The sequence below is a fragment of the Brassica napus genome, chromosome A3 (assembly GCF_020379485.1).
Source record: "Brassica napus cultivar Da-Ae chromosome A3, Da-Ae, whole genome shotgun sequence".
Taxonomy (NCBI): Eukaryota; Viridiplantae; Streptophyta; class Magnoliopsida; order Brassicales; family Brassicaceae; genus Brassica; species Brassica napus.
Genome location: NC_063436.1, coordinates 25,925,298 through 25,946,535, shown reverse-complemented (window position 1 = coordinate 25,946,535; position 21,238 = coordinate 25,925,298). Strand labels below are relative to the sequence as shown.

The window sequence follows — 21,238 nt, the reverse complement described above, 5'->3', positions numbered from 1 at the left end:
TAAGACCATAAAATAAATTGTAATTTCATTTAAGTATAAAATAGACGAACCCGGCGCTACGCGCCGGAAGACCACTAGTATATATATATACTTAACTTATTGATTTTTGAAAAATGTATGCATGCTTGGAAATAGGTTTATAACTTATTAAATATGTGAAAACATGTTAGTTGGCTAGGTTCTCTTTTGTAAAATTTAGACTGTAATACTTTTTTAGCGTTAAAAAGAAGACTGTAATACCTTTCTAGGTTCTCTTTACTCAAAAGAAGTATCCAAATATATAACCATAAAACTTCATCCCTAAGTTCATTGTTTATTTTTAGTTTTCCCGTTCAAATTCCCTAAAATCTAAGATTTTTTCAATCAATGTTATTATTTTGATAGCTTACATGCACTAAGATGTGTTCATTACATCCTTTCACTGCAATTCATAGCAAAAAACTATAAGGTCTCCAAAAAATTATATAATGCACGAGCAATTTGTAAAACACATGAGCTGTGAAAATCTAAAACCAGATTTTTGTAAGAACAAAAGATAAACTCTCTATTGTATACTTTTATTATATAATGATCATTATAAAACCACCTGGGAGCACTAATAACACAAAAGAAAACCAAACATCTTCCACCAAGAACTGATTCCCCTGCTCCATATCCAAATATGGATCCAAGTACTCTTACTGGCTACTGATGTGGCGTAAGCACTGCAAAAGAAACACAAATTCAAAACGATTAGAGTTCACACTAACTGCAAAATGAATTAAATTTTGAGAGAGACAAGTCTCCAGATCCTAGCCACGACAATGCAGAGATGTAACAAAAGTTACAACTCATATAACAACAACCTATCCCATCTCATGCAAAGAAACAAGAGATGACATGTTAGAACCGGCCAACTTTTATTTGCTGTGGGAGTTTCAGTGAAAAAATCTATATAATTTCTTTGATTTTTCAACATTGATCCTGGACTGACTTGCTTTATTAGGCTGATTGGTTGTCTTTACTATTCGTACCCCACTCTTCCTCACCCTCACTTCTATTAACAAGTACAGCACTACCATCTGTAGAATCTTCATCAACAACTCCCTCTTCTTGATTCACTTCTTCTTCATTCTCTTCCTCTTCACCTCCTTCATTCTCTGCATCACCATTTTCTTCTGCTACCTGCACAGTGTAAAAAAAAAAACAACTAAACGTCGAGTCCTGCGGAGAATAAAACTGTTTGCTGCTTAGCAGATGATTCAAACGAACCATTTTTAAAGTAATATAGCTCCCAAAAGAGCTTACCTCGTGATCTCCGTCTCCATTTTCAAGTGGTTCCTCTGCTTCAACTTGCAGGTTTCTGAAGGCTTCCACGAGGGTAATGAAAGGTTGATCGGCCTGGGTTGCATAATTTTCTGCAGCAGAATAAACTCCCCTGTAGATAAACAAGAGTAAATTTATTGGTTTGACCAAACCAATGATACTCTGGGTATGAGCTATTAACATTAACAATCTCAATGTGTAAACAAATGAAAATAGTGAGTGGCTCCCTATTCAGAACAATCGTATAATAAACATAATGATCATTAGCTAAGAAGATATGCTAGGAGTACCTCGCCTCTACAGCATTAGCTTCAACAGAACGAGCAACTTGCCAATCCTCAAAAAGATTTGGGTACTCTTCAGGATCAGCCAAAGATTCTGCTGCTTTCGAATTAACCTGTTGACAAGTCAAAATGTAACTAAAAGCCATATGACATTTTTATGGTCATTCACCATTATTCATAGAAAGATGAATAAGTAACCTTGCTTAGATCTTTTCTCCAGAGAGCTACTATCTCTGAAACTTTGCTTGGAAGATAAGAACGTGCCATCAGAGCAGCTTCTGGTATCCGGTTGCTGGAGAAAAAAAGAAGAAAATCTTGTCTCGAGATAACACAAAGCATATATGGATTTGATTTTTATAAACCGCCATTTGAGCGCTAATAAAATACCTCTCCACCAATAACTGCAGACAATCTTCCAATCTACCCAGCATGAATAAGCAAAGAAAGGCGACATTGTTCTTTCCCTGCTCCTTAGCAAGGGATGCAAGCTTTGACATCCCTTCAGCATCTCCCAAAGAAGAATATAGTAATAGCAAACCACTCAAATCCGTAGCGTACTTCATGCAATCCTCGGCCAGTTGGAGCTATCATGATGACGCACACAGAAATGCAATACAAACACTTAGATAGTAGGTATCAAAATGAATCCATGAAGATTAGAAGAAAGCCAATGCCATCATAAATCTATAATAGCAGGCGTTATTTATCAATACAATATATTGTAGTAAAATCAACTGATATAGCATCTAAACAGATAATCAATTTCTTAAAATTACCAGTACAAAACATTAGGAAAGAATATTCTGGAGAAGATATACCTTGCCAGAAGACATGGCTAACTCTCCCAACTGCTTCCATTTAGACTCACTCTGCACTTCTTCAGCGATTTCCTACAAGCATGGAAAACAAGGATAATAAACATATTGCTAAGTAAATGAATATAGTCAAAGTACTTCTTAAACATTCAATCATCACATATAATATTTACCTTGGCAATTTCAAGTCTACCCAATTGTATGGCCAGCTCAAATCTGTAGTCAGGATCGGTCGCAATTTCTAAAGCATCTTCAATCATTCCCCGAGACTCCAAGAAATGAGCAACACTAACAATTTGAAGCATTTCCAGAACAAAATCAGAGAGAGATGTACACAAAATAGTGAAATACAATAGATGAGGGAAATATAATATCAAGTTGAGTGAATCCTCATAAACATCTCAAAGAAACCAAAATAACAATGTTCTTCGTAAACTGAATAACAAAGACCATTTGAAATCTAAAAATAACATCACGTAGGACATATGACGCAGTAGGAGATGAGTTGCGGTACATATTGAATATGTAAATGTTGAAATTTAGACTAAAATAACTTATAACGTACTTGTTATGCTGCTCTTTAGGAATTGTAGGTAAAATTTCATTGGCTTTGTCCAAATCACCTCGCATCACAAGAGTCTTGTATTCAATCAGGCTAAGCAGCAGGGTATATCCTATGACACTGCATTCCCAAGAAAGGTGAAATACGTCAGCATATTTTGAATGAGCTATTAAACCGTCTGAAATAAAAAGACAGAAAAAAGGAACGTACTTGAATTCTTTGTCTACCAAGTAGACCCGACTTTGGTTGGCAATATAGCCTAACAAATACATTGGACGGTCCAAATGATACATTGTGGTTACCTGTCATAAGTATATTACCGGCTAAGATATAGTGTAACTCATAAAGATGATTAAATCTTTGAAGATATCAAAATACAAGAAGAGTACCTCGCCTCCAACACAATAGTTAAGCTTCGAAGAAGAGTTGTTGTAAATGAAGCAGTCCCCGACCCATATACCTGTCCTAACACGTTCATCATTCTCATGGAGAACCTCAAAAGCATCCTCAACACCTTCTTCATCAGTTTGTCTTCCACTAGCAAAATGGGAGGAAACCAAGTCACGCTGCAACAGAGAGGAACACCAGAGTAAGCATTACGAAAATCCACGAAAGTGGAAATGCAGAAATATATTCCTGAAAATTTTGAGGTTGAGCGAGACCCTCACATTGAACTTCAGGATGTAGAATGACGTATCACTAGCAATGGCAACTAAATCACCACTTTCTGCCCAATAAAGATTCTGCAGATTTTTCATGGGAGCACTAGAGAGTTAGACAAGATACAAATGGAGACAACTCCCAAGTGAAAATAAAATGTAAAATAAGAATAGGAAAAAACTGATGAAAGTTAAATTCCACAACAAATACAAGTTCAGTGGTTGAATACCTTTACTGTGACATCAATTCGCTGAATCAGCCTACATTCAGCCCAATCATAAAAGCAGATGAAATCACTTGAACACATTGCTAACAAGGATCCTCCAAAAATCTTCTCAGCTGAGAAAGTAGGCCGAATACTCTTCCTTTCCTGAAAATACCAGTGATGTGTTGTGACTGAACTCACTCATATAGAATAAGATGCACTTTATGGAAATTTCAAACGGATACAAGATGTAAATGCTATTACTATCCGAAACCCTAGATCGTTACACAATGTCTTAAGAAATCATAAGGTTCAACAAGTCTCACAACAACAAAATGCATAACAATCCAGAAAAAAATGTATCTTTAACCTAGATGCACACTCTAACCAAATGTATTGGAAATGCCTTAGTGAGAATAGCAGACCTGGAAATTTTTATTGAATATCTTTATCTTTGACGAGCTCTCTCGAACTGCACATTCCCCCTCGGATGACCAAACAAATTCCAGTCCAGAACCGAAAGACCTATTTCTCCAAGCCAAAGCTGTGTAGATTATGTACTCCCCATCCCCGCAGACTACGACAAACCTCCCGTTTGGGTTATGCTTCAAGCTCTGGGAGTTAGAATGAATAGCAATTTATGAGATACAAGAGATGATTATTCTGAACCACGCTCTTGGGACTTCGTGTTACCCACTTCATTTCGAATAATAAATGGTTTCAAAGAGTGATTAAAGCAAATCATATTTAGCAGAAGCACGACTCTAGTGATACCAAAAACTTCAAAATGTTATCCCAATAGCTCCTATAATAATTCAGCACAACAGGGCAAGTTTCACACGGTGCTGTATAGTAACACTCACTTGTGGATAAAGATCACAGGTCCCCAGATCTTTAACAGCCAAGGGAAGTCTTTCTCCATCAGTAACCTAGGTAAAGAGACAGTTAAAATCATCAGACAATACACATAAACAGCTTAGTCGCGCAGGTTCAGCCATGCTATATTAAAGTAATTATAGTTAGAAGTTAGACCTCGTAACTGGCACCAATACTTTTGATGTTTGCAGTTTGGATTTCATTATGCTTAGCCCATATAATTTTTCCGCTACTGTCCATGCTAGCGACAGGAATTTCTCGTCCAAGTTTAACCATGATGGTTCCTTCATCGTATCCAATCACAACCCTGTAAAATGCAAACACATTCGTTAGATGGTCGTGAATGCTCAGAGGAATACAGCGTTAAAACTGATCCCACAATAGCTCTTAACTCTTCAAATAGTCAATTTCAGAAGAAAGTTAACAACAAAATGGCAGACACAAAGATTCTACTTAAGAGAGAAAATCTACATAGAGGAAGCAAGAGTCCAAATCCTTACCTGCGCGAACTTTTTATGTAACCAATGGCCCAGACTCTCTCGAGAGCATAATTCAATGTGTTCTCTAGCCTGAAAAGATAAAAGTAGTAATAACAAATCAAAAGAAAATGAGTACGAGAAAGAAACTCATGTGCCAAAGGCGTGGTTGAATTTTTAAATACCCCACAAAAGCATCAGCATTGTTACAGAAAGGTTTTAGATAAAAACACCTGTAAGTCGTGGCGTGCCAAATGCGAACAGTGCCATCCTCAGAGCCTGTGAGTATTATTGGAAGCTCCGGATGGAAACATACTGCAGATACATTGTGGGTGTGCCCTTCCAGCGTCTGGACACAGCTTTTAGTTTGATAGTCCCATACCTGATTCCAGAAACACTAGTAAATGATCTGCGAATACATATGCTCTCAGGCTAACAAATCACATATATAACTGGATACAGACCTTAGCAGTATGATCATCAGAGCCAGTAATTAAGTAGGGCTTATCACCCCCTGTGAAATAATCTACGCAGTTGACTCCTTTCTGATGAGCATCCAGTGTAAAATTTGGGTCTGGGGAGCCAAGATTCCATATCTGAAGACGAACAAGCATGAAAAAACAGTCTGAGCAAACACTTTATACAGCACCCAATGCTGACTAAGCCATAAATCTAAGCTTGGGAGCATTTTTCATACCTTTATGGAACGGTCAAGCGATGCACTGGCAAAAGTGTTGGTGTCTTTTGGATTAAATACCACTTGCATCACATAGTGAGAATGTCCCTCAAAGATCTGAGTACAGGCCCAACCATTTTCCCAGTCCCAGAGCTTTATGAGCATATCATCAGAAGATGACAGCACATATGGGAGGGTCGGATGGACAGCAACACACCTAATGTAATCGGAATGAGCCTCAAACACTTTAACCTTGTCCATTGTGTTGTAGTTGTATACACGGATGTACATATCATCCGCTCCTGCCACAACCCATTGCTTGCGTGGGATAAACTTGGCCGACCTAACTGCAAAGTCATATATAAAAAATTCAGTATCAGAAACAAAGCTCCACAAGGCCATACACAACGAGTAAAAAATCTATAACAAAAAAGACGCTCGTCAAATTACTATACCTGGCAATTCGGTGACCTCGAAAGATTTTGTTATCGTCTGAGAGGACAATCAATCATATTAGATTCAGATTAGAAGAAACTCCACGAAATCATAACAACTACTAAATCAACAAGTCTCTTATAATGACTTACAAGCAGAAACAGATAGAGAAAAAAAAAATTAAAAAGTATTCACCCACCTGAGTCTGGTAGTTCCAGATACAGACGGTTCCAGAATACAAACTCGCTAGAATCCTGTAACACCAACAATAAATTGACATTCCATCACAACATCCAAAATACAAAAAAAAACATGAATCAAAGCTGAAAGTTAGCAAAAATCAAAGATGAAAACTACTGACCATGGCTCTGTAGGATGCAGATCCACAGATTTCACTCGCTCTGATCGTTGAGCAAATTTTTTCTGATGCAAAGCAAATCATCGCCACAGATAAGAACGTTAGGAAACTGTTCCTAATACTATCCTTGATGGAGAGAAGAAGAAGAAGAAGAAGAAGAAGAACAATTACCTTGATATCGAGTCTGAGCGGCTGTTGAAACCAAAAAAAAAAAAAAGATAACGAATCGTCAGTACAAATCTGGCAAGCCACAAACACCAGATCCATATTCAATCTCATAAACCAAAAATGCGAGACACTATACTCGATTTCGTGAAAAAAATAACTACAAAGAAGAATCCGGATGGTTTCGGATTCCACGATCGCGCTGAGATTAGGCCTAGCTACGGATGAAATGCAAATGCAGGAAACTAGATCGAATCGCGAGTAAGTTAGCTTGAGATCTGGGAGAGATGAAATAGAAATCAACGGGAGATTTGAGTTTTCTCACCATCTTTGCAGGTTAAGCAGAGCAGAAGATCTGCTCGTCGGATCTCGTATCTGCAGACCGGCGATTGAAGAAAGACGTTAGGCTCGGCGTTTGGAGTGATTGCAGAGAGGAAGAGGTGTATTATTAGATACGGCGGAGATCAATATCTCATTTATAAACATTATACACATTTGAAGTCACCTCTGCAATCAAATTGTGACACATCATTTAAATTTTAAAAAGAAAACAAATAAGCAACAAAAAAGAAAAAAAAAAAAGAGATTTTGTATGTTATTTTCTATATAAAATTTGTCACTTACTAAATTTAATGTATTATTAAATGTATTATTAAATTTAAATAAAAATACTTTAATCTCGTTAATTTCATAGTGGGTTCGCTTAGAATTATCCAAAAACTTAATTTAATTAAAGTTTTTTCTTACAAATTTTTGTTTTTGTTTTGAAATTTAAATTGCAGGGAATCAGCTATGCCAAGCTAGCAAACTTACCACCTATAGTTGGTCTTTGTAAGTATCGACCAATCACATGATTACAGACTAATCAGTGTAATCAACTATATCAGGTTCTAATTAATCAGTTTTGTGGCTGCATGCAGATTCAAGTTTTGTGCCACCACTTATCTACTCAGTTCTTGGGAGTTCAAAACATCTTGCAGTTGGTCCTGTCTCAATTGCATCACTTGTAATGGGCTCCATGTTAAGTGAGAGTGTTTCTCCAACACAAGACCCAGTTCTATATCTCAAATTGGCATTCACTTCAACTTTCTTTGCTGGTCTCTTCCAAGCCTCCCTCGGCCTTCTTAGGTATGAATATTACCTAGAGAATTTAGATTTTCCAATCAAAAACTCAAACTAATAAGGGGAATCTGCAATCGTCATGTGAAAAGAATATGTAGTAAAGCTTATTATTGCAGTTTAGTACTCCCTCTGTTCCTAAAAGTAGGATGTTTTATAGACTTTTGATGTTTCAATATATAAGATGTTTTCATTTTTCAAGGTAACTTTTACTTTATTAAAAAATGTGTACTCAATCATATTTTAATAGTCTATTTTGTAATTGGTTGAGTACAATTAATTTATAGTTTTAATGATATTTTCTAGACAAAAAGTAGTTTTCTTAATATGTGTGTTTCTACCTAAACATCCTATTTTCAGGAACAGAGTGAGTAATTCTTTGTGTAGAATATATTCAGAGTTTTGCTTAAGTCTCTTTTGTTGAATTATCACTGAATATGGAAGGGGCATTAATCATGATGAATAGAGAGATAACTAACATTTTTCTATGGAAAAAAGACCAAGATTCTATATAACTTGATTTGATGGTGACATGTACTAATGTCTACCTCCCAAGATGCTTCCTTCTACTTAGTGGTTTTTACACTTTAATTTTCATGGTCAGCAACTTTGGATTAGTATTATAATTTACATAAATTTAATTAAAATTGTTCAGGCTGGGATTTTTGATTGACTTTTTGTCAAAGCCAACTTTGGTTGGTTTCACTGCTGGTGCTGCTGTGATTGTGTCACTTCAACAGCTTAAGGGCCTTCTTGGAATTGTTCATTTCACTGGCAAAATGCAATTTATTCCTGTCATGTCCTCTGTTTTCAACCATATATCCGAAGTAAGTCAATCATTCCTTTCCTCTTTATTTATTTATTTTTTGATAAAAAAAATCCTTATCTAATAGTGTTACTTACTACAATTTCAGTGGTCATGGGAAACTATTGTGATGGGGGTTGGCTTCTTGATCATTCTCCTAACCACAAGACACATTGTAAGTATTTGCAAAAACTTCAGGCATTATACCAAAAGAGACTGTGCTGTGATCGAATATTTAACATTTTTTTGGCGAATTTACAGAGCATGAGGAAGCCAAAACTTTTCTGGATATCAGCTGCATCACCTTTGGCATCAGTTGTTATCTCAACTCTTCTTGTTTTCCTCATCAGGAACAAGACTCATGCCATCTCTTTTGTAAGAACATTTTTAATCAGACTTGACTTATGTCACTTTGAAAACTGAATTGAGAAAATTCTAACAGTTCAATTTTTTTAATGCAGATTGGACATCTACCAAAGGGTTTGAATCCACCTTCATCAAACATGTTGTACTTCAGTGGTACTCATCTTGCTCTTGCCATCAAGACCGGTATCATCACAGGGGTTCTCTCTCTTACAGTAAGCTTTACAAAATCTTTATATCCAAATTGTAGAGTTAAGTGCTAAAGTGCTTAACACTTTGACTTGATTGATTTTTTTAGGAAGGGATTGCTGTTGGGAGAACCTTTGCATCTCTAAAGAACTATCAAGTTAATGGGAACAAAGAAATGATGGCTATAGGTTTCATGAACATGGTTGGCTCTTGCACCTCTTGCTATGTTACAACAGGTAAGAAACCAATCTCATTCAACTTGTGTCCCAAGTAACAATGTTTTTGACAACTGCTATTTATTTATTTTTCTTCAGGTTCTTTCTCTAGATCTGCTGTAAACTACAATGCTGGAGCAAAAACAGCTGCTTCCAACATTGTGTTGGCCTCGACAGTTCTTGTGACCCTCTTGTTTCTGATGCCACTCTTCTACTACACTCCTAACTTGATCCTAGCCGCCATCATCTTAACCGCAGTGATAGGCCTCATTGATTATCAAGCGGCTTACAAGCTCTACAAAGTTGACAAATTCGATTTCTTCACTTGCATGTGTGCCTTCTTTGGTGTTCTCTTAGTCTCTGTGCCTCTTGGCCTAGCAATAGCAGTGAGTATACAGATATTCTTTATGGTTATGGTTTTTACTAATCTTCAGATTGTTTGTTATCTAAGTTTGATACCTTCTTGTTGCAGGTGGTTGTTTCGGTTATCAAGATCTTGTTGCATGTAACCAGGCCAAACACTTTAGAGTTTGGAAATATCCAAGGGACTCAGATATACCAGAGTCTTAAAAGATACAGAGAAGCCTCAAGAATCCATGGTTTCTTGATTCTTGCTGTTGAATCTCCAATATACTTTGTCAATAGCACTTACCTGCAAGAAAGGTTAGTCAAAACAACTTTCTTCATTACTAAATAACTTGATTCTTGATTTTTTTTTGTGTGTGTTCTTATGGAAATGATTTTATGTAGGATCTTGAGATGGACAAGGGAAGAGGAAAGTCGGATAAAGGAAAACAATGGTAGTACCTTAAAATGCATAGTTCTTGACATGACAGGTAACTTCTCTTCTCATGTGAGGTATGATCATAGCTTTTGACTTATCTTCTTTACTTATGCCTTCTTTTTTTTGAACTGTTTCAGCTGTATCTTCCATAGACACAAGCGGGATTGAGGCATTGTTTGAACTTAGGAGGAGGCTAGAGAAGCAATCACTTCAGGTAGACCTCTATCTCCAATCAAAGATCTTACCTATCTAAGAAGTAACACAGATGCGAATTTTATGTTTTCATTTGTTTTAAACAGCTTGTGCTGGTGAACCCTGTGGGAAGTGTGATGGAAAAGCTACACAAGTCCAAGATCATTGAGTCATTGGGGCTGAGTGGACTTTATCTAACAGTTGGTGAAGCTGTTGCTGATCTCTCATCTACATGGAAAGCTCATGGCCAGCCATGAATTTGAGAGACTTTGAACTTCTACTAGAGAACTTGTAAAGGATGGTTGTTTCTGAAGACTAAAGCTGCAGCCTCTTGAGAAACAATTTTTGGTGCTTGCCCTTAACTCCTTGAGGGTGTTTTGGTTTTAATTGTATAATAATAAATGTAATTTCAATCTTTAACATATAGTTTATGAAATCATAATTTTAGACATGAATAGCCTGATACAATCTTCTCACTCTATACTTCCTATCATCATTTGATGAAATGGTCAAAATTTACACAGATTAGAGTTATATGATAAGAAGCAAGTTCTGGTCATTATACAACCTTTGTCTCTTTCAAGAACTAGTGCTGCTCTTTCTCCTCCTGACAACTTTCTTCACAGCAACCTTATCATCGCTCTTCTCTTCATCATCTGAACCATTCACAGCCTTTATAGAATCCTGTTGTTGGCTTCTCATGCGCAGTATCTCTCCCTTTGCTGACCCCAAGTCTTCCTCCAGCTTCTTCACTTTCTTTTCCAGCACTTCCCTCTCTTTTCCTAGACTCATCACGACGATATGCGCGTCTTCCACGTTCTCCTTAGCTTCCTTTGACGCGTTCCTCGCCTCTTCTAGTGATCCTTGAAGCACTTCTCTCTCGTCTTCCAAGCTAGAGGCATGAGTGTTCACCTTCTCGAGCTCTCGCGAAAGCGTCGCTGTGTTCTTGTTCATCTCATCTAAAGACTTAACTGCTTCTTCCAGGTCTGTCTCAAGGGCCTTCATGGCTTCTCTGTCCATCAACATCTGCTTCTCCATTGCCTTCACTTCTTTCTCCAACGCAGAAACAGTCTCTTTCTCCTCTTTGAGTTCCTTGTTAGTGGCTTCACCTCTCTTGTAAACCTCCACTAGCTCCTTTTGCAGGCTCTGGTTCTTGGCAGAAGCTTCTTCGACCTCACGCCTCAGTTCCTCAATCTCGTCTCTAGCTTTCTTCACATGATCCTTCTCCACTGCAAGCTCACTAGCCAAAACCTCACCGTTTCGTCTCTCATCAGCGAGATTCTCTTCATATCTTTTCTTGGCTTTATCAAACTCTTCGTGAACCTTTGAAACCTCTGATTCAAACTTCGAGCACAAAGCTCTCGACTCGTCAAGCATCTTCTCCAGGTCAGAGACGCGTTCTCTCGACGCCTGGAGTGTTCTCTTTGTTCCTTCGAGCTCGTGTCTCAAGTTATGTACACTAGCGAGTTCTATCTCCAGCATCCTCTTTGCGTCTTCGTACTTCTCAGTAAGGTCAGCGACTTTGTCTTTACTCTCGTTTACATCCTTCACCGCATGATCCATCTTTTCATTAATCTTCTGAATCTCCTCCTCTTTACTTCTTATGACGTCAGCATCAGCAGCTTCCCGCGTCTCAGAAGTTAGTTTCAAGTCTTTTGTAGCATCGTCAAGCTTCTTGATGTAACCTTCTTCCAAGTTCTATTATTCACGTGATTATCACTTCCATTTTATTGCAGACAATTATAATTTCTTAAGGTAACAATTTGTGAATATTAAATAGCTATGTGGAGAATAAATTTAAAACATCCAAAGAGGTTTGTATTTCTTAGAGGATCATGACGTTAATGTTAATTTAGGATTGATTCCACTAAAATATAAAAAAAGTTTTGTTTCTTTCCAAACATTTGATAGTCGATTACAAATTTGATTTGTTTTTATATACGTAAGTTCAATAATAAGAAGTTCGGTTGCTATCAAAGCTATGTCAATACAACAACTCTCCTCAAGGAGACTAATCAACTTTCACTAATGAGCTATTTGTAGGGTTACATTCATGTACAACTAATACTACAAAACCAAAAGAAAATCACTCATGAGAATGTAATTAAAGAAGCACATGTTTGTTTGTCTTGTCTGAGATCAGGAAGACGTACACAGGCACACTGCGTATTTGTGTGTAATAAGTTTACTAGTTTGATATGAATGCAACTTAAAGGGTGTATGGATGAAACCGCGATTATATATAGAAAGTGAAAATAAATCCGACAAAAAAGAAGCTGCGTAAATTTTAAGTATATCGTTAAAACTTGCACACCAGACTAATATAATCGACAACCAGTGCCGGTCCGGACTCACGCGGCGCCTAAAGCGCACATAAAAATTATTACCCTTAGGCTATATTTTTTTATTTAATAAAAATAAAAATACCATTAAAACATATTTTAAAAAAAATTTAGAAATCATTATATTATTTGTAAAAAAACTGTTTTAAGCAGTTTTTGTGTTTGGGTAAAAATTATTCATTAGTGTTAAAAATATCAGTATATTAACCACATTTGAAGTTTTATTTGACAATTTTTTAGTTAATAAAAGTTCTATAAAATGATTTTTTCGTATGATTAAAATAAATTTAACAATAATTTTAATTTGTAAAATTTTGTTGAAATTTTATAGAATTCCAGAGAGCATAACTAACTTCTAATAATTATATTTTTATTCAGATTTCAATAAACTCCTGAAATATATTATAAAACGTACTTATGAAATAAATAAGGTGAATAGAGAAAAAAATAAGAAGGCTTAAATAGAAATGAGAAACACATCAACTTCAGGAACAGTCAATAAAAAAGGACATAGTTACTTCTAAATTAAAAATGGTTAATAAATATTAAAACCTAAAACATAAAGTTTCGTTAAAGTATAGTGAACTAATAATTAGGTTTTTGTTTACTATTTATAATTTACATCATATTTAATACAGTATAATAAAAGAAGCTAAAATGGTTGAAAAGGGAAGAAACAAAGATTCTTTTTTTTTTTTTTTTTGACAGCAAAGAATTTACAGACTCATGTTGACTCTGTAAACCAAATCGGTAACTCCGCATCCATGTGAACGACAAAGGACGATTGTTTCCTAGCACTGCGTGCTAGACTATCCGCCCGAAGATTCGCTGTCCGAGGTACATGAACGATATCTGAGTTGAGGAAACTTCCTTTGAGAAACTGTATGTCTTCCAAATAGCTTTCGAATGCTGGCCATTCTTCTGGTTCCGAAACCATCTTCACCAATTGAGAACAATCCGTTGCAAACGTTACCTGAAACTGTCTTAAATTCTTCATACATTCCATTGCCCAAATCAACGCCTCTATCTCCGAATGAAGGGGTGAAAGACATGCCCTTACATTCCTTGCCCCTAGCAGCCCATCAAACCCTGGTAAAGTACTATACCAGCCTTGTCCTGAGAATGTATCCTCATCCTTCCATGAACCATCTAGGAAACACCATCGACCTTGTGTCACTAGGGGAACATTGGTCTGTACCGAGAGCCCTCTCGTTGGGTCATTTCCCACCTGTGCTAGGAAGAAACAAAGATTCGTTTTACATTATTCATTATTATTACTATTGAAGAGAAAATAAGAAAAAGTAAAATATGTATAATTATCAAAAAATAAAATTAAAGATTAATTTTAAAATTTGTAGATATTTTATAAAATAAAATCATGATATTATGATTAAAAATTTATAATTTTTTAAAAAATTGTAAAAATAATTGAAAATCCTTTCAGTAATAAAATTGTATAATTATCAAAAAATAAAATTAAACATTAGTTTGTAAAAATATAGAAAATCCTTTAGGTGATAAAATTGTATAATTTTAAAAATATAAATAAATAATTCAAAATTTATAAAATACTATATTATTTAATATCATATCTGAATAGATTTACTTTAATGATTTTTTTTAAGCGCTAAGTAAATTAGGTAGTGTATAGTATAGGTGTCACGCGGCGGAGGCAAGATGTTTGTAAGATCCCGTGGAGAATTCAGCCATTCGCACATGACTCACGTTTCTTTCTCACTGCCAGAACGACAAATATTGTTTTAAATTTATATGATGTAGTCTTATATATGTTCATGTAAATTTCGGATTGTTCATGTATTATGCTTTTGAGCAATATACGACATTACCTATGTATTTTGAAATAGTTAAGAGAATAATATATAATGTACCATAACGAAATTTTCAAACCAAAATCCATATTATTTAGAAGTGAATAGAAATTTCAATTTCTTCACTTCATTTAAAAAAGTAGAAATACATCAAAATGTCGAAATACCAAAAGAAACGATCACACGATTGGTGATAAGTACACCAACTTTATTTGTTACAAAATAGGAGAGTGCTCATGATTTATCTCAAATCAACAGAACAACCATTTATTAGCATATATTTAAAAAAAAAAAGACTTCGGCCAAGATACGTATTTGACCCATTTATTTGATGAGCGAATTAAGCTCCATCTGTAGTGGAACTGGCCATTGCCAATGAAAAATTCGTATGGCGGTCACAGAAGTCCGTCAATTTATCAAAGGCTATGTTCAAAGTAAGAGTATCCATATCGATAGAATGCCTCACCCAGCCACTCCGATCACCAAAAGCAATCCCTAAAACCAATCGAACACAACATATATGTTACTATGTTACAAACTGTTAAAATTGATAGATTTCCAACGAATTATTTTGACCTATATGGGGTTCGTAACACGTCACTATCTGCAAAATCTCATCAATGATACGCTTGATTTCAGTAGGTATCACGGATAGAACCAGATCAATCATACAAATTTAAGATCTGATCAATTCCGGTTCAAGTTGAGTGATATAATATGAGCTTAAATGCCATAATAAGTTTCATATACTTTCGTTCTCAACCTTTAGAAGGGGATTCCTAATAAACTAAGATATATGTTTTAGATGTGGATTCTTAATAAAATTAGATCGAGTTTATATTGTGTCTTCAATGCTAAGCCATTACGCGTTGATCGTAGGTAATTGATGGGACTGTTGATTAATACCTGGCAAAACGACAAGGTTTTCTTCACGAGCAAGCATTTTACAGAAGTCTAGATCATTGTTAATGTCTCTAAACTTCTCTAAAATCAGTTTGGTCTGCAAGAAGAAATTATTCAAAAACTTACAAAGTGGTTTCAAAATAAATAAAAATAAAAAGGTTTATAATTAAGTCTTAAGAAAACGTGATAAAAATATATTACCCATAGGAAGGTGCATGCTTCAGGTTTAAAATCGCATTTAAGGGAAGGTATGTCATCAAGCCTAGAATAAGCCAATTCCGCATTGTCTCTCAGATAGCTTTGCCTAGTATCGAAGAAACTTTTAGGAGTCTCGTTCAAGATGGTAGGAATAGCCTCCTGCATGATAACATCGAAAAATTCACCAAGTATAAACAAAATGAAATTTGGTAATAAGTTGAAAGAAGGTCCATAACTATTTTATTATATTTGGTTACAAGTACTGTTCAAACTAGAAAGTCATGTACCTGGATAACAGTTGGTGGTTTAGAAGTTATCCCAAGAAATTCTTTAGCAGCACTCACGACCTGTCCATATATAACAAGATTAGGACAAGAAAACTAATAAGAAGAACATTTTGAACTCTTAATACCAAACAATAGTATATATATATATATATATATATAATAATGTTACATATCATGTATATTCTTAAAGTGTGAGATCGAACAAAATGGACCAGACCTCGGTGCATTTAAAGACACCATCTAGGTCGTGCAGGGCGAGCCAGCCAGTTCGCCATCCGGGGAGACACCATCCCTACGATATGGACCCAAGTGTCATCACAGGTACAATATCCGAGAAAGTCGCCATGGGAACAAAGGGATTATTCCCAAACACAGTCCATCGATAAACTTCGTCAGAAACCACCATTATCCCGAGTTCCTTGGCCAAGTTAGCAAGCTACGATTCAATAATATAGGCATAATCAAAAAGAGTAGACCATATGTGAACGCTGTTAATTAGACAATATGTAAAGTACATCATTGAGATGGGCTCTGGAGTAGGTGTTCCCATGGGGATTGTGAGGATTGATTATAAATATTGCAAACGTGTGCTTATCCGCATGCTTTCGGACGCTTTCAAAGTCGATCTCAAAGTTCTTTTCGGGGAGGAACGTATAATTGCGGATCTCAAGTTTCTGGTAGATGCATCGAGCTACTTCCCATGGCCAGCCAGGGCTCGGAATCAGGACGTTGGCTTTTGGTTTAGCCAAGAGGTCAACCGCGAGCTCGATGGCTTGTTTGCACCCAACGGTCATAAACACATCTTCTGGTGCCAGTTTCTTTGGAAGATCACGGTTTAGGTACTCTGCTACGGCCCTGATAATGGCATAAATTGGGACAGTTTATTTTCAAACAAAAAAAAAAGGCCAAAAAGGATAAACGATACTTCTATTGCTCTATCTACGTATATTAGAATATATTACTTTTTGGCCGCTGGAAGGCCTATACTAGGAGCATAAGCGTTTCCTCTGCCGTTCTGGACGGCTTGAACAACCGCATTTTCAGCCACATCGTGAGCCAAAGCGGGTTCACCTAGAGGAGGATAAATGGTCTTCTCAAAATCGCACTGAGCCAAGATTTTAGAGGAGTAAAAGCCTAGGTGGGCAGTTGAGGCTTCCCTGGCCGCATGGCTGCCTCTGAAGTTCCAGTCACCGCAACACTTGTTTTCCATATTTTTTTTGCGTCTAGTGTCTTTACTCTGGATTAGATTTTGTTTGTTGTGAACTACTCTCATCGCTACGAGATAGTTTATATAGTAAAAGTTCCCACATATTTCACATTTTTCTATAAACTTGTAATTAACAAGTTGACAAAAAACTTGTCATTAACAAACTGGCCAAAAAAAAATTGTTATTAACAAGTTGACAAAAAGCACTTGTTATTAACAAATACTAGTAATGATGTCTCTGCACGTCTGAAAGTGGGTTTCCTCAGATCAAAGTGATTACAAATTTTACTATAATAAAATATTTGAAGAACGAATATTAACTTACAAGAGATTCGAAATTCCGTCTTCCAGAAAAGCCAGAAGCGTATAAAGGTTTATCTGTTTCTGTTCATTAACTTATAAACTTATTTATACACAATCGTCATATTTACTCTTATCAGATTTTTTAACATTCTTTTGTTCATTATAAACAATGTTTTAATATAGTTTTACATTAAGTTTTTTAAAATAGTTACAAACAACTTATATATAATAGCAATATAAAAATATGTTCATATCCATTGGTAGTTTTCTAAAATATATATCATGCATGCAAATTCATAGCAAAGTTTGGTGTCAACACGTGAACAACCAAAAGAGATTTGGTAACTTTCCTATAACTTTTCTTCTTCATTTTCTTTGTTTTTAATATGAGCATTTTTTATTTTTGGGAAATCGTTCTTTTAGAGCAAAAAATGATAATTATATCCAAGTTCTAACAATCTAACTTTAAAAACCTACATTCCATCGCCTACCTAGTTCCAAACTTTCAAGTTCCGACAACTTCTAACGCTTTTTCTAAATAGTTACCTTTTTCTTTGATGGAGCTGTCTTTTTTGCTCGTGCTAGGATCAGTGTTAATTTTACTCTTGCTAGGACCAATATTGATTTTGGTCATGCTAGGACCACTTGCTTGATCAATCTTTCCCACTAATTCAGTCACCACTAAAGTTGTCCTCAGCTGTGTAACCTTAGCCTCAATTTTCCCAACCTATCGGTTACAACTGTCTCAAACTGTTCAGTTCTCTCTGAAACTGTCCTGAGTTGTGTAACCTCAGTCTCAATCTTCTCCAACCTGTCCAAAAACTGCTGACAGAATTTCTCCTCAAAAGTAGTAAAAGAAGCTTGTACCAGACCCTCCAAAATTTTTTTCATATCTGTGTCAATATTCCCTTTTGATGAAGCAGCTAGTTGGCACAAGACATTTCTTCCTTGACTCTGCTCCTCGGTCCGCATGCTTTCTCTTGTTTCTTCCCGAAACATCAACTGTGCCATCAACATTCTCTGCAACATGACTATTCTCACCCCTCTCAGTATCAGCTGCTTGATCCTCTCTTTTCTCTTCGTTAGCTTCTTCAAATTCGGAGCTCGTAGGTTCTTTTACTCCCCAAACATGATTGTTCCAATCATGATTGTTCCAATCATGTTTTCTATTGATCATATCCAAAATACGATCCACTCTTTCATCTTTCTTCTCATCCTTCTGTACAAAATCAGTTGCCAAAAGGACCACTCCATCTATGTGGAATTCCATGAATGAATGCAAAATCCTCTAAAAACAATCAAATCATTAGAAAAGTGAACAAGACAATAAACATTTTTATTAGAAAAATATATGTATGCATACGTTTTCTGGGAATAAGTTTTCAACGCTAATGATATCTTCATAAGAACATTTTGCACATCCTCTCCAATTACCACAAGACCTATAAAATTTTTGCTGACTTTTGTGCCACAAATCTCTCCTAAAGCAGGAACATATTCCATTATCCAAATCTGAAAACCAAACAAGAATCCTTCCATCAGATACCCCTCCTTCTGCTCTAATTTATGCCTTGTTTTATCAATCTGCTTCAGAAAGAAATCAAACGAGTACAAACACCATGGGTAATTCCAAAGCTTCTCCAAATCCATCGCCAACTTCATGTACATATGCGGGATATTCACCTTCTCATCCTTCCCCATCACCACACCCATAATAACGCAAAGATATATCAGTCTCACCCTATCAACCCAAGTCCAGGTATTGCTCTCTTCCAAATGCTTTTTTTTTATGAACTGCAAGTTTATTTTTCTATTTGTCTTTATCTGATTGCTCCAAAAACCATCATCATCTTTCCATGTCACTAACCCACTATTCTTCTCTCGCTTCACTTCTTATGTCTCTTGCTTGTCATCAACTCCTTACACAAGAATGAGTGTACCAACCTCGCCGAAAAATTCAGATCATTCTTTTGGATAACCATAATATGCGAGAAAATGAGATCTTTCATAACTTCATCGAATTCTGGCTCTATTTTTTCCTTCAGCAGCTCGAGAAGTTTTAGTCGGCAGCTGTTATTAATCTTCTTAACATGAGGTTCCAACCCCTCACCGTATAAACGACTAGGCAACTTTAACTCCATACCTGAAAATTGAATACAATACAACACAATAGCTATTAATAACAAATATCACAGTTCAGTTAAATAATGTCTCTTAATATTCTATCAATAACCAATGTCAACAAAACTTAAAAGAATTAGCATTCTCACTGTATCAATTCCAATTTTCTGGTGTTTTGATTTATTTTTTAAGAACAAAAGCTAAAATTTCTAAATCTATCCAAAAATATGTTTTAAGCCCTGGATTGTGTACATAATCGTCTCAAATCATCACCTTAACACATGATTGAAGCCTAAACATCCTAACAAACTCAAAAAATTACCTTTTACCTTTGTATTTTCAAACTCTAGAAAGAAGTGGAGATAGAGTTTCATACCTTTGCAAAACGAACTAAAGAGTGATAGATTCATAAAAAGCTCACGAAATCGTATGGGTTAGGCCAAAGAATTGTCCAAATCAGAGTGAAATTGAGTGATTTAGGGTTTATGAACTTGAGTGAGACTTTGATTTTCTCCCCCTTTGTTCGTGAAGGAGATGAGAAATTATGGGTTTCATCCCAAAGAAATCGAGTTTAAAGAGTTGAAATCATGATTGGTCGGTTCAAATCAAGTGGGAATCAATCCGGGTATAATCGAAGAAAACCAAAAAATTGATTTGGGATACTTTCCTGGGCACGGGATCGATCGAACTATATTGAGAGATCGATCTATCTATATAAATCGACTTTCGCCGATCGAGTGAAATGGACCAGGTCGATCAGTATATACTCCGTATTTTTTTTCTGCATAATGATCGGAATCAATCGATCCGGTTGACCTTGTAAATTCGGATCGATCGATCACGCATGATCGAACTCATTATTTATTTTATTTAAAAAAAATTACAATTTTAAGGGCATTACTGCTATTTTGCAAAAAATTAGTCTAATGAGACATAAATTAATAGAGATTAGTATAAAGGAACATAGTTATTGTATTTTTTGCTCTAAAAAAAAATTTTCCGTTTTATTTATTTGTTTCATGTAAAACCATTCTAATCTTCTCAATGTCATTCTATTCTTATCCTGATGTTCGAAGAGATACCATCGAATTTCCTTGTTAGCCAAATATATAATGTGTTTACATACAATATATATTAAGTACATAAAATTAATATATATATATATATTAATATTAGTTATAGAAAACTGAATATAAAGATATATTTAACTGTGTAAAATATGTGTATGTAAATATAGCTTAAGATATATAAATAATTTTTTAAAAAGTAAAAATGTTTCTGAAATAGAAAATGAACAAACACATTTATTAAAATATTTAGAAAACAAACTAAGTAATAGACACATAAATATATGATAACTAATTTAAATAATAATAATATATAACTACATCCATTATTAAAACATAATTATTGTATAACATAACGTTTCTTGTATTTCTTAAAATTTTACGAAAGATAAAATTATCTTGTCAAAATGGATATTCACGATTATTTTACTCTATGAAATGTACATGTCATCTCAAGGGATTGAGAATTTAACATGACAACAAAATTTCACAATGAT

General features: G+C 35.4%; 4 protein-coding genes and 1 pseudogene across 8 annotated transcripts; 1 reads left to right on the top strand and 4 right to left on the bottom strand.

Annotated features, from left to right (window-relative positions):
* Positions 1–444: 444 nt before the first annotated feature.
* On the bottom strand, positions 445–7,336 carry LOC106438461 (coatomer subunit beta'-3). 5 transcript variants are annotated; one of them, XR_007326276.1, is made up of 25 exons: positions 7,143–7,336; positions 6,824–6,844; positions 6,656–6,717; positions 6,494–6,548; positions 6,315–6,351; positions 5,881–6,206; positions 5,648–5,779; positions 5,417–5,565; positions 5,208–5,276; positions 4,864–5,014; positions 4,695–4,760; positions 4,257–4,445; positions 3,856–3,996; positions 3,635–3,709; positions 3,356–3,532; positions 3,177–3,268; positions 2,970–3,086; positions 2,578–2,692; positions 2,408–2,479; positions 1,977–2,173; positions 1,788–1,881; positions 1,596–1,702; positions 1,288–1,417; positions 846–1,164; positions 445–704 (listed from the first exon to the last, which is right to left on the bottom strand). XR_007326276.1 is itself a non-coding variant. In XM_013879621.3 (25 exons), the coding sequence occupies exons 1-24, from the start codon at positions 7,143–7,145 to the stop codon at positions 982–984; spliced, it is 2,760 nt and encodes a 919-aa protein (XP_013735075.1). In that variant the 5' UTR covers positions 7,146–7,336; the 3' UTR covers positions 445–704; positions 974–981. The 5 variants fall into 5 exon arrangements, 4 of the variants coding, with proteins under 4 accessions (XP_013735075.1, XP_013735076.1, XP_013735077.1 ...); XM_013879621.3 differs by having other exon boundaries at positions 974–1,164; XM_013879622.2 differs by having other exon boundaries at positions 978–1,164.
* Positions 7,337–7,581: 245 nt separating this feature from the next.
* LOC106441964 (probable sulfate transporter 3.4) lies at positions 7,582–10,935 on the top strand. The gene is made up of 11 exons (XM_048762960.1): positions 7,582–7,648; positions 7,738–7,945; positions 8,592–8,916; positions 9,003–9,116; positions 9,203–9,319; positions 9,403–9,529; positions 9,608–9,894; positions 9,981–10,171; positions 10,259–10,344; positions 10,430–10,506; positions 10,592–10,935. The coding sequence occupies exons 3-11, from the start codon at positions 8,872–8,874 to the stop codon at positions 10,739–10,741; spliced, it is 1,194 nt and encodes a 397-aa protein (XP_048618917.1). The 5' UTR covers positions 7,582–7,648; positions 7,738–7,945; positions 8,592–8,871; the 3' UTR covers positions 10,742–10,935.
* LOC106441965 (MAR-binding filament-like protein 1) lies at positions 10,883–13,975 on the bottom strand. Its single transcript, XM_048777068.1, has 2 exons — positions 13,928–13,975; positions 10,883–12,182 (listed from the first exon to the last, which is right to left on the bottom strand). Exons 1-2 carry the CDS (start codon positions 13,973–13,975, stop codon positions 11,064–11,066), a joined length of 1,167 nt encoding a protein of 388 aa, XP_048633025.1. The 3' UTR covers positions 10,883–11,063.
* A 1,007-nt stretch (positions 13,976–14,982) lies between these two features.
* On the bottom strand, positions 14,983–20,958 carry LOC106443732 (annotated as a pseudogene).
* Positions 18,452–19,266, bottom strand: LOC106441966. Its single transcript, XM_013883710.2, has 2 exons — positions 18,988–19,266; positions 18,452–18,841 (listed from the first exon to the last, which is right to left on the bottom strand). The coding sequence occupies exons 1-2, from the start codon at positions 19,264–19,266 to the stop codon at positions 18,452–18,454; spliced, it is 669 nt and encodes a 222-aa protein (XP_013739164.2).
* Positions 20,959–21,238: the final 280 nt, after the last annotated feature.

What these genes read in the sequence shown, in the direction of transcription:
- LOC106438461 (XM_013879621.3), bottom strand. An exon ending in TGGCACGCCACGACTTACAG is followed by an intron (nt 5,277 to 5,416) that starts GTGTTTTTATCT and finishes TTATCTTTTCAG; the next exon opens with GCTAGAGAACACATTGAATT. An exon ending in GGAGAAAAGATCTAAGCAAG is followed by an intron (nt 1,703 to 1,787) that starts GTTACTTATTCA and finishes ACTTGTCAACAG; the next exon opens with GTTAATTCGAAAGCAGCAGA.
- LOC106441964 (XM_048762960.1), top strand. Translation starts at nt 8,872, where the DNA reads ATGGGGGTTGGCTTCTTGATCATTCTCCTAACCACAAGACACATT. An exon ending in AGACTCATGCCATCTCTTTT is followed by an intron (nt 9,117 to 9,202) that starts GTAAGAACATTT and finishes TTTTTAATGCAG; the next exon opens with ATTGGACATCTACCAAAGGG. An exon ending in CATAGTTCTTGACATGACAG is followed by an intron (nt 10,345 to 10,429) that starts GTAACTTCTCTT and finishes GAACTGTTTCAG; the next exon opens with CTGTATCTTCCATAGACACA.
- LOC106441966 (XM_013883710.2), bottom strand. Translation starts at nt 19,266, where the DNA reads ATGGGTGTGGTGATGGGGAAGGATGAGAAGGTGAATATCCCGCATATG. An exon ending in AAAATTTTATAGGTCTTGTG is followed by an intron (nt 18,842 to 18,987) that starts GTAATTGGAGAG and finishes GATTGTTTTTAG; the next exon opens with AGGATTTTGCATTCATTCAT.
- LOC106441965 (XM_048777068.1), bottom strand. Translation starts at nt 13,975, where the DNA reads ATGGTTCATGGAAGGATGAGGATACATTCTCAGGACAAGGCTGGTATA. An exon ending in CTCAGGACAAGGCTGGTATA is followed by an intron (nt 12,183 to 13,927) that starts GTACTTTACCAG and finishes CGTGAATAATAG; the next exon opens with AACTTGGAAGAAGGTTACAT.